Here is a 12,326-nt window from a genome sequence, read left to right on the forward strand (position 1 = left end):
GGTCTCGTGATCGAGTCTTACTTTCATTTCTCATCCATTAAGGACACTGATTTTGGTACAAATAAAAATCTTGCATTACAAAAAAAAAAGTGCAAATTCAAAGTGGTCCACCTTGAAAATGATGCATTCGCAAACGAGGATGAGGACTATGTGAAACCAATACGGATTCCATTAGCTCTCTCTACAGACAATAGAGTGGTAAAGGTCTTGTCTAGCTACCCTTGACTACTCAGGAGCGGATCGGAATAGTCTATCATTCAAGCAATGGACGGCTATGGGTAAAACCAACTCTAAACCCCACTCCTTGTTTAAAAACCTTCTCTGACATATCTACTTATCATCATGTCAAGGCATGTTGTGTACGGAATTGTATATTCAAGACGTCAAAGTGCCTTGTAAATTCTACTTAGAGAACCCAGGGGAAGCAGCCGAAGATGTGCTACTAGGTCTCGTAGTTGGCATTGTAGCCACCAATGTGTTATCAATTTGGTGGATAACAAATTTAACCTCACCGTTGACAATGTCAATTTGACCACTCAAATGGAAGAACCGGAACCAAACCTAAACCCTTGGGTGTTTGAAGTATTTGATGACTTGCCGATTGAACCAAAGAGCCCATGAATCAAGCCCACTTCTACCTCCCATAAACCTCAAGTCCAAACACCTCATAGAAGGAGGGTTCAGACAAAGCACCAAGACACCTAAGTATGGCTCCCTAAAGAGTCACCTCCACAATTCCGCATTCCGATAAAGACTCCAAAGAAAGAGATGAAGTTTTTCATTGAAGATGTTGAGATAGTTGTGGCTTCTTCCAAAGATATGGATGTAGCTTCAAATTTGTTATGGAAGAATGGTGCTAGTATGGGACTTTCCTTTGCAAGCTCCACCTTTAGAAACTTGTTTGATAGAAGTAGAGACAAACTATGATTTTTTGAATCCACTGCACATTGTATCTTCCTCATCCAATCTCTTCCTATGATTATATGCCTCCCCTGGATTGATTAGATAAAACTTGCAACATATATGAGCATCCTTGATTCCGATGTGTATATTCAATATTCCTTGTCATGAGGTAGATGACTATGCAAAACTCTCAAGAGAGGTGTTTGTGTTGATTAAAGAGGGTTTATCCATATATTGCCATAGCTCATACGAGATTACATTAAAAGGCTATGACATATTGTACCAAGCTCTGTGAGATTAAAGAGGGTTTATCCATATATTGCCATAGCTCATACGAGATTACATTAAAAGGCTATGAGTGCAAAATGACATATTGTACCAAGCTCTGTGAGAAAGTTAATAGAAATCTGCAATAGCTTAACATAATCTTCCTCTTCTTCATCCTTTGAGTTCACCTAAATGTTAAAAATCTTTGTAAGTCTTTGTTGCTTGAGTTTTTCTCTTTGTTCTCTTGCTTCCTCTTGAGCTTGCATCTTCATTTGTTGTTTTGCTTCTTTCTTGGACTTGACAGCATGCATTCTTGACAACATCTCATCAAATAAAGGTGTGAGGTACTCTTTCAATCTACTTCTATTGATGAAATGAGTCCAGACCTCACTGTCCAAACTCTCTAAGTATATTGCTCCACTCAGTGATATCTCATTCACTATGAATGGTCCCATTCCCCTCTTTTTAAGCTTCCTTTTGTGCTTCTTAAGAGTATAGAGGATAACTAGATCACCCTCTTGAAATCTTTTGGTCTTTACCTTCATATCATGCCATCTTTTCCGTCGTTTCTTTTCAACATACATTCTCATTATTGCAAATAATCTATCCTCACTCAATTTGTCAAACTCCACTAGTCTTTTAGAGAGTTCATGGCCTCTCCATTCTAGTTCATTGCCTAGTCTCAAAGTAGGCACCAATAATTCCAATGGTAACATAGCATCTAAACCAAAGACTAGGTTAAAACAAGTTGTCCTTGTTAATGTCTTATATGCCATCCTATAAGCCCATATAATTGAATGTAGCTTTTCTTCCCAATCTGTTCTAGATTCTCCAACAATCTTTATGAGAATTGTGCACATCTTATTTGTACTGTCTGCTTGTCCGATGGCTTGAGGATGATAAGGTGATGACTTGCTATGAATTATCACGAATTCAATAGTCAAAAACTCAATGACTTCATTCAAAAAATGTCTACCTTGGTCACTCACCAACTCAATAGGAAACCTATATCTCGTAAAGATGTTCTCAAACAAGCATTTCATTATTGTCCTTGCATCATTCTTCCGCGTGGATTTGGCTTCAACCCATTTGGTCAAATAATCAATAGCAATAATAATATACTATGAATGGGTGAGTTCAGTAGGGGGTTTGATAGGTCCAACAAAGTCATTTTACCACTTTGCAAAGCTCTTGTAGCCATCATAGGTCTCAAAGGCATGCGGTCCTGATTGGTTGGTACTTTAGTTCTCTGGCAATTCTTACAGTGTCTAGCAAACTCATTTGTATCCAAGAATAGGCCTATTCTGGTATTTTGTAAGCCTATATCTCCTGGACAGCTTTGGGATAAATTCTCTATCGAACTTTTAAATGATTTTTTTCATGGCCTGCAAAGAAGGTGTGTGGACGTTGGTGTTTATCATTCTACAGCTAACAATCAAGCTCTGTTTTGCATGCAAGACCTCTTACAACAATATGAAAAACTTCTACATGATTTTGAAGGGTTGCCTTTTCCTGATAGATCAAGTGTTGCTACAGTCAACAATGGCTTGTTGATGGAAGAGATGATATTTGATTCTGTTCAATAGGCTGATTTGGATCTTTGAATGGAAAAGGAGTCTTAATAGTTGTCAATCAAGAGCATTTCATACCATCCTTGAGACTGTTTATTTGAACAATGGTGGTGTTTTTTTCCTTGATGGACCAGGTGGATCAGGCAAAACAAATCTCTATAGTGCCTTGGTATTCGGATTACGTGGTATTTTTTGGAATAGCTGCATTGTTACTTTCAAATGGACGTACCACACACTCATGTTTTAAAATCACATTGGTTCTCAATGCTTCTAGCACATGTAGTATTAAAGTTAATAGCCCATTGGTCGAGGTGTTGAAGCTTACAAGATTGATCATTTGGGAATGAGGCTCCAATAATGCATCGGTATGTATATGAAGCATTAGACATGACATTAAAAGACATTATGCAAAGTTATAGAGTGCTCGGTGGAAAAATTATGCACTTTGGTGGTGACTTTAGGTAAATCTTACATGTTATCACGTGAGGATACTGTTGATGCAATGTTGTGCCGATCATATATTTGGAGATATGTGAATGTTTTAAAAACATATGGGTCATTCAGAGTGGTTGTGATGGTACAAAACAAGAATTCGTGAAATCAACTTTACAAATTGGAGATGGCTCTATAAACCATCCAAAGAATTAAGGGAGAGTGATAATTCCATTGCGAATGTTGATCCATGGGAACTCCCTGCTAAGTTTAGTAGAATGGGTGTACAAAGATCTTCAAAGAGTGGAGGATTATGCATGCTTCTTCAAAGACCACGCTATTCTTGCACCACAAAATTAAGAGGTCGATGAGATCAATGAACTAACCTTGAGTGCATTACTTGGTCTTGAAAGAGAATACCTCAGTGTAGATTCGGTTGTTTCTTCTGCACATGACAGAATATTGTATAAAATTGAGTACTTGAATAGTTTGAACTTAGGTGGTGATTACCCCCCCAAAGCTTGCTTCTAAAGATGAATGCTCCTATAATTCTGCTCTGCAATTTGGACCCTCGGTGGGCACTTTGTAATGTTACCACATTGATACACAAGCAATTTCACTCAAAGGTGATAGAAGTAGAAATTATTATAGGTACAAACATTGGAGACATGGTGTTTATTTCTAGGATAACATTCATACCATTTATGCTTCAATTGCCTTTTGACACAAGAAGGAGGCAATTTCCTGTGAGGCTAGCTTTTGATATGTCAATAAATAAGTCCCAGGGATAAACATTGAGTGTGTTGGGAATTTATTTGGCCACACAAGTATTCACACATGGATAATTGTATGTTGCTATGTCACATGTTAAATCATTAGATGCAGTGAAAGTGTGTAAAAGATATTGTAGACCATGAAAGCAGCATTGAAAGTACAAACAAAGTCTACACAGCCAATGTCATCTACAAAGAGATATTGCAAATGGCATCCAGAAGAATGTAAATGTAATCTATACCCAAAAGGTAGAGAACGAGCTATTGATACAGTAGCCTACAACTGCCAGAGACTACATTCATAGATATCTTTGTATCAATCAAGTAAGCATTTGGAAGGAGAATGTTTGCAAAGATGTGACATGTGCAATCTATGTGGTCTTTGAGTAAGTGTGGTCTTTGAGTAAGTGTGCATGCTTTCATGATGTTGATTGATGTTTCTTTTAGAATGACAATTATTTTATTGTGATGCGAAGAGATGAAGTTAAATAGAAGTTAGATGGCAAACTTCTTTCAATTTATCTCCCACATTGGCGCTACCATTGCTGGTAATATTGAATCAATCTATATATATATATATATATATATATATATATATATATATATATATATATATATATATATATATATATACTTACATTGTGTGGACTAAATGATTGACATTGAGGTAAAGCCACCAAGTAGATCCACAAGTATGGAGTGCCCTAGCTCCTACTCAAGGGTGGTTCAAATTCTTGAGATGGCTGTAGGGGCATGGTGAGTTCTACTTTGCCTTTATAACATTTGAATAAGCAAATGTTTTGCTTTTGAATTGCTTTCATTTAGAGTGGCAGTATTGATTTTTCTTTTCGTTTCGAAATACTTAACGTCTAGAGAGAGAGAGAGAGAGAGAGAGAGAGAGAGAGAGAGAGAGAGAGAGAGACTCCGTATAATTGTAAATATAAATTTTTATTGAGATTTAAAAAAAACAAGGAATATTTTTCTTTTTTTGAACCTAAGTTATTGCTAGGTTTGTATGGTTCAGACACTTACAGTGAGAGCTTTGGGCTCCTTGGAATTCACAATCTTAGATTTCGAATGATTGCGGATCAACTTTATGTACATGTAATGTTTGTAGACCATGAAAAGTCTAATAAGTTAGAGCACTGGACAATACATAATTTTTTGATTTGCTATCTACAAGCCTATTCAAATGTCATTCTTCTCAAGAATTGATCCAACGAATGAGTTTTGTACGGTTTTATCTTTGCGGCTTTTTTAAAAAATTATTTCTTTCAATAGCTAATGTCATTATCTTATATATATATATATTTTGGACAGATGGAGGCAAGGAGTATAGGCTTCCAAGGAGAGATACTCCAGTTGTTTGAAGATTGTTTTAATGGTTTGCCACATCAATTCTGTTAGCGGTGTAAATAGAAGTAAATTGTGTGGTTCCTGTTAACTTATGAGCCGATTTATGTGCAGGTCAATGATGATGGTTTTGCATGGGGCATTTATCTACTTTTTTGGGTCACTCTTTCTGACATTTTTGTGTGTGGATGGTAGAGGATTTATTGGCTTTGTATTGGTTTCTTGGCTAGACTCTACCTTCTGTGTTATCCTTTCATGTACTCATAATAAGAGTGAAAAGGCACCTAATATGATACTATTTGTAACCTTCAATTTTCATTCATGCTGTGGATTGGTTTTCTCAATACCATGTATGTTAAGATTGTCACCACTACAGCAGGTTGGAATGCCATATGCATATGTATGCCAAGTTTGGCACTTTCTTCAAAGAAAAGTAAGTACTTTAGGAGCTCCTATGTGGATATCATGGTGTGTTCATATATAGGTAGCGAAGTAGAGGACCATAGGGTCCAAAATGGACTTCAATATACTACCTATCTCTCCTATCCCATCCGGAGGACTAGTATGTGTTTTTATGCATGTAAGAATGTCTCTTGCGCATGAGAGACATGAGTATAATCAAAGTAGAGAAAACTATTTCTTTAAAAAATAACAGTGCTAGAAAAACTCAATTTTCAATGTATTTTTCCGGGTTGAAATTAAAAATCCCCGATCTCGATTTGACATTGCCTTTAAGTTCAGGGGACAAAAATTAATACATCTTAGTTATAATCCTCGTTTTTTTAGCAATAAATTGATTGGTTAGGAAAAAAAACCTTTAAAAAAAATCAAAGCCTTCTTTCAAAACTAGAATCTTCGCTGTTAATTTCAAGGCCAACTGAAATCTTAACCGTTTGTTTTTCCCGCGTGGGGCCACACAGTAGACGTGTTGTGCGGGATGACTCACGATTCTTTTTGGATTCTGCTTCATAGCACCTGCTTTCCTTCCTCGCTCTTGTCTGCAAGAAGAATTGTTCGAAAAAGAAGAAAGGGAAGCTTTTTTCTGTGCTGTGGCCGTAGCTATGGCATCTCTAACCCCATCTCTGAAAGCTTTCTCTTGTTCGTTGGCACCCCTCTTGGTGATTGTGGTGGTGCTGCACAAGGTGCTCTCTGTTCTTCTGTGGAGGCCTCTGCGCATTCAGAGAGCCCTGAGAGCCCAAGGCATCAGAGGGCCTTCTTACCGTGTCCTAGTGGGGAACTTCCCGGAGCTCTCAGCCTTCAACAAGGCTGCCCGGGCCTCTCCCATGCCCCACACCACCCATCATATCTCGCCTCGGATTTTGCCCCACTACACTGCATGGTCTGCACAGTATGGTAAGTAAAGCTTCTGTGCCCTGTCTGCCTGCTCCACATACAGTATTTTCTTTGGGTACAGTATTTTCCCAGTCAATTTGGTGTTTTCTCTCATATAGAGATGTAAAGATCACTGCCTTTGGTTGCAGTAAACTTTTTCCATAATTTTGCCTTTTTCTTTTCTCATATTTGGATGGAAATATCACTTCATTTTCTACACAGGCAGCCCTTTCCTGTATTGGATGGGTTACCGGCCCCGGCTCACTCTCCCGAATCCAGAGCATTGCAAAGAAGTGCTATCCAACAAGTTCGGCCACTATTCAAAACCTGAAGGAAGGCCTGATTTACAAGATCTGCTTGGAAATGGGCTTGTGACTTTGGAGGGGGAAAAATGGGCCCAACACAGGAGGATAGTTAGTCCTGCATTTTTCTTGGAAAAGCTGAAGGTACATCACAATGCATAATTTCGCATCCTAACTTGTAGGCTCAGAAGGGTGTTAAGTCTTTATTCACGCTACAGGAAAAAGCACAATAATTGCTCTTATACTCCAATACGGTTGACATGAGAATGATTGTTGGCAGGCAATGACTGCAACGATTGCAAACTTGGCAACCGGCATGTTGGACACTTGGCAATTACAGCTTCAAGAGGCAAGGGATCACAAGGAAATCAATGCCCATGAAGAGTTTAAAACCTTGACAGCTGACATCATTGCCCATACTGCATTTGGTAGCAGCTATGCAGAAGGGAAGCGAGTTTTTGAGCTGCAATATGAGCAACAAAAACTATCTGGGAAGCTTGCAGGCTCGGTTTACATTCCAGGAAGCAGGTTCTTTTCAACACTTGTTGCTAAGAGTATGGTCTTGTTATCACTTGTTTGCAGATGACCTATTCATTATTTCTGTGTACAAGTTTACTGCTGCAAGTGAGTATTGCTAGAAGTCAGTAAATGATAGCATGGTCGTTTTGTTAGCTGTCAATGCTCCACCCTCATGTTGTAGCCAGCTGGCTCATGTATCTAATGGCCTACTTATTGAGAGTAGACATGGTTGAGCAGTGTGTAGGCTTGATACCTAGGAATGCTGACCTATTGAAGTTAGATGGTTCCTAGATGGCTTACGAAGGTTTGGTACACTACCAATCAGGCCACATACTTGTATGGACTGATATCCACATATCAGGCAATGCATAGGGCAGGTGAAATTACTCCAAGACACCCAGTCCTTGAGTTGTGGGACCTGAATGGGACCCAAATGGTTCAGGATGGGCCCTTGAGTTATCTTTATGTTTGTTAATATTGGCCAGTAGTGGATGTGGAACAGGATGACCATGGAGGACTTATAGGGCTGAAGATAGAGGCTATCTAGAAAGTTAGCCTCTAGTCCTTACACACATCAGTTATCTGCCTTCATCGTCTACTGCACTCTAGCTTCCTCTAGCATCTAGGCTCGGTTCTCCTTTTACCGTAGCACATAGATGTGGAGCTTACACCCACATGCTCTATTAGAAACACTACTGTGCAATTTGAGCTTAAAGTTTGTGCTAGGAAAGACTTACTTCTTATGGCTGTTGCTTGTCATACATTGCATGATATATCCTCTTACACGGTGGTAACCTACTAACCATGCCCAACATGGCTGCTGAGTTAGTGGAGTGATGGACCCTGTAAGTGGCGATCCACACAGTACATATTAACCACAATATGATGATCCATGATAGTACATTAATGTGCTGTCACATGCAGAAGGGATCACCCCAGGCGCCCAAGATAGGCACCGAGATGTGGACTGGGCTAGGGTGAACTCACTTTATTCGACTGTCTGATTACCAACTGGCAGGACAGAAAACCAACCAGTCCTAGACCAGGCGACTAGCCCTACCCATGCATATAGATAGGTAGCTGAGCCTTGAGGGGCAGATGATGGCATTTCATGCCTGATGGGCAGATCCCAAGTCAGGAGCAGCAAGAGGCGAGTTGAGGATTGGCAGAAGGGCGTTCCCCAGGATCTAGCTGGGCAGCCGAAACAAGCACCTTTTCCGTACGTTGCATTAACGCACATAGGATAGGAGTCAGAATTTGTGTCTAGATCCCAGCTTAACATTCCATACTATCATTTTTTTGAAATATACAGTAGAATTTACTGCCTTCTAGGCTAAAAACAGGTACAGGCGTTAGCAACGTGACGTAGAAGTGAAGTGGGACGAACAGTAACAGTGAACCATTTTCACCTATCGTACCCCACGAAGCAGCTAGAACGTATATTGATAGTTGGTTGGGAATAGGACTACCATGTTGGTTTGCTAGAGTTTGGATCTATGGAGGCAAGTCAGCATTTTGCAATTCATGAATTTTATATCAGATTTGTGCCGGCTAGAATATGCAATTTGGGAGGACTCGAGGAGCGGTATGGCTGGGAAGAAGAACGCAAGGCACAGGAAGCAAACGAATGCAAGGGTTGTGAGGATTGCCAACTGGTTGTTACTTTGCATTAGTATTGGTCATAGTAGAGTGCACCCGTGGTTGAGAATCGGCAGGGGGGAGTCTCCCCATCAAGGCTGGAAATCATCCAAGAAGCGGATTCCTCACAAGTTGGAGAGCTTCAAAGGCCTGAAGTTGTCTAGGAGTTTGGGTTGGTGCAAGGCCAAAAAAAGGTGCTGTCATTGTTGTCAAAGTCTGCAGAGCCAATGCAAGGGCAGGAGATAGTCGCAGACAATTAGTAGAAATGAGAGTTTTTGGCAACCCCAAGAGCCTAGAGTTGCAGGCCCAGTTTCAAAGACCACTTCTGAGGGAGATGCAGATAGTTCCAAGGTATGTACCGTAGTGACTATCCGAGAGGATGTAGCAGAGCTAGAGCCAAGCCTTTGGAGGAAGGAGAGCCAGAAGGGAGCTATAGTTGGACTGGATTGGAAGTCGAGCAGAGGAGATTCATGTTCCCTTATGCTCCAAGTTTATTAGGGAGGGATGTCACGTGCATCACAGATGTGAGTGCAACATGGGTGAACTAGAGACATCAGCCGACTCAAGGGCAAGTTAGGACAAGTTCAGAGTCTGAATTGTAACCATCACCCGACGACTCAAGGGCAAGTTCAAGAGCTGAACCGGGATCCTTTGGGTAGCCAGGAAGGGAGCAGCCCAGTTTTCTATGGATCAGCCTGGCCAGCCCTGCGGATGCATATAAGTAGGTGGCTGAGGGGAAGATCAGGGCATTCTAAGTGAGCTCTGCCAAGTCAGGAGCAGCAAGAGGCGAGTTGAGGACCAGAAAAAGGGCGTTCTTCAGCAGCAAGATTTAGCCCAAGAATAGCAAACGTTCAATTTCTCCAAGTGTTGCATCGTATTCTAATCTTTCTATTCATGTGTGCACTGTGCCATGAGTATGGGGAACTCCAAACGTACTGTCCAAAGGAGAACCACCACTTTATTGGGCTGGACAACCAACCTGCTTCAAGTACACTAAAAATTTGGCACACTTGGTTGGGACACTCGAAACTTGGAGTCCTGTAAAGCTCACCTCTTGTCTCAGTAGGAACTCCACCATCCACATGCTACAGTCCTCCCCAGAATTCTATAAATGCATATAGGATAGGAGTCAGGATCTGAGGCTAGATACTAGTTTATCATTGTATATAATCATTTTTTGGCAATATACAAAAGATTAAGTCATTTGCCTTGTCTTTTGCATTTGCATAAGTGATGAGCATTACAAGTTAATTAAGGTGTGGAAGCTTTAATGAGTATATAACATTCACCTTCCTAAAAGGTGAAATTTGGGCATGTTCCTGGATTCATCTAGGTATATATATAGCTCCAAACATCAGTTGACTTAATGGAAAGTTGAGAGGCCAAATTGGAACCTTCTAGGTAAGCAGAAAGGGATTGCCCCAGGTGCCAAGGTAGGACCCAGATGTGGGGTGGCCCAGGGTGTGAACGCACTTTATTGGGCTTTGTGCTGGCTGACCAGTGACGACCCCTTCAGATGCAGATAAACTGGTGGCTGAGGGGCAGATGAGGGCATTGTACGCCAGACCCTGCAAAGCCCAAGTCAGGGGCAGCAGGAGGCAAGTTGAGTATCAGTGGAAGGGTGTACCCAAGCAGAAAGATCTATCCCAGGAATAGCTGGAACTATCAAAAGGCGACTGAAATTCAGCAAGTCAACTGCATGTCTCAGGCCCCAGCTTGTTATTGTAGTCAGCAAATGTACCACCACGATAGTAATGACATGGTTGTGTTTAAGTTGCTGCAACCTCTTCATGCGCCACTTTTGTAGGGTATTACTTTCTGAAGGTCAACTTAAATGTGACGGGATTATGTTGTGAGGCTTACATCAAAAAATAAGGATTTCTTGCAGGTTTTTACCCACGACAACCAATCGGCTCCGATGGAGATTGACGAAGGAGATCACAACGATACTGGAAGAGATTATTCAGAAGCGGTTGGGTTCTTCCAAAGTGGGCAGAAACGACCTGTATGGAAATGATTTATTGGGACTGATGATGTCTGCCTACTACAGGGAGGAATTGCAAGGAAGTCAGAAGAACCTGAAAATGAGTTTGCAAGAAATCATCGATGAGTGCAAGACATTCTTCTTTGCTGGTCACGAGACGACATCCTCGTTGCTTACATGGACAGTTATGCTTCTTGCTGTTCATTCTCAATGGCAAGAGCGGGCTCGGGAAGAAGTCCTCAACCTTTTTGGCATGCACCATCCAGATGGGGAAGCTTTGAACCAGTTGAAAATTGTAAGTTTGAAATGTTTTCTGGGTGTGACCATTTGTGCACGTTTGCTGTTTCTATGATGCTAACACCTGAAACAACTATGACAGGTTGGGATGATTCTGTATGAATCATTGCGATTGTACCCTCCGGCCATTGGTGTTTTCAGAGAGGCATCAAAGGATATGAAACTTGGTGATACTTTAATAATACCTGGGGGTACCACCTTCTTAGTCCCCATACTTCCCTTGCATGTTGATCCTGCATTTTGGGGCCCAAACGCCCATGATTTCGATCCTCAGCGCTTCGCGGATGGTGTTTCGAAGGCTTGCAAACATCCAATGGCTTATCTACCCTTCTCAACAGGCCCTCGGAATTGTGTGGGCCAAAACTTCGCTATGATGGAGGCGAAGATCGTTCTTTGCATGGTCTTACAGCGGTTTCGGTTCCGTCTTTCCCCTGGGTACAAGCATGCACCGACTGTGATGTTAACATTGCAACCTGAACACGGAATGCAGATAATTTTGGAAACCCGTTGATATGTGGTCGAGGATATATGTCCCAACTGTTCTCTCTATATGTAGACATGAACCAAACTTCATATTGTGGGATTGGTAACTTGGCGGCGGTAGGACCTAAATGGTTCACTTGAAATCTCGATTCAATGCTTGTCCATTCGTTTTAGTGCACTAGAGTATCACTCCAAATTGTCAAAGAACTTAAAACTTTCTACTAGCACTAGTAACTATTAGCCTTCCGTACCTCTGTTGTTTCGGCTGCAGATAATGCCAACTGCAAAGTAAAAATAAAGAGAGAACATGACTGCACGGTTTTGTTAAGACAGCAATCTTAACCTCTATACGTCATGGAGCACAGCATTTGAGCAAGGTCGTTTTTTGAGGGGCATCATGCCCGTTTTGGGCATTTTGACTGTAAAATACATCCACTTATTTTGAGTGCCTATCAAAAAATTAAATAAATAG

The 12,326-nt window shown here is 41.0% G+C and overlaps 1 protein-coding gene across 1 annotated transcript; it reads left to right on the plus strand.

Annotated features, from left to right (window-relative positions):
• The first annotated feature begins 6,207 nt into the window (after nt 1–6,207).
• On the plus strand, nt 6,208–12,001 carry LOC147618592 (cytochrome P450 CYP72A616-like). Its single transcript, XM_086773615.1, has 5 exons — nt 6,208–6,652; nt 6,854–7,077; nt 7,214–7,461; nt 10,979–11,369; nt 11,454–12,001. The coding sequence occupies exons 1-5, from the start codon at nt 6,361–6,363 to the stop codon at nt 11,880–11,882; spliced, it is 1,584 nt and encodes a 527-aa protein (XP_086629741.1). The 5' UTR covers nt 6,208–6,360; the 3' UTR covers nt 11,883–12,001.
• The last annotated feature ends 325 nt before the right edge of the window (nt 12,002–12,326 follow it).

This window comes from Cibotium barometz, chromosome 34, assembly GCF_041138505.1.
Source record: "Cibotium barometz isolate CiBa-2024 chromosome 34, ASM4113850v1, whole genome shotgun sequence".
Classification (NCBI taxonomy): domain Eukaryota; kingdom Viridiplantae; phylum Streptophyta; class Polypodiopsida; order Cyatheales; family Cibotiaceae; genus Cibotium; species Cibotium barometz.

Bases quoted from the DNA above. Each gene is read 5' to 3' on its own strand.
- LOC147618592 (XM_086773615.1), top strand. From the start codon at position 6,361: ATGGCATCTCTAACCCCATCTCTGAAAGCTTTCTCTTGTTCGTTGGCA. The intron at 7,078-7,213 runs GTACATCACAAT...GATTGTTGGCAG, and splicing joins TTTTCTTGGAAAAGCTGAAG to GCAATGACTGCAACGATTGC. The intron at 11,370-11,453 runs GTAAGTTTGAAA...CAACTATGACAG, and splicing joins CTTTGAACCAGTTGAAAATT to GTTGGGATGATTCTGTATGA.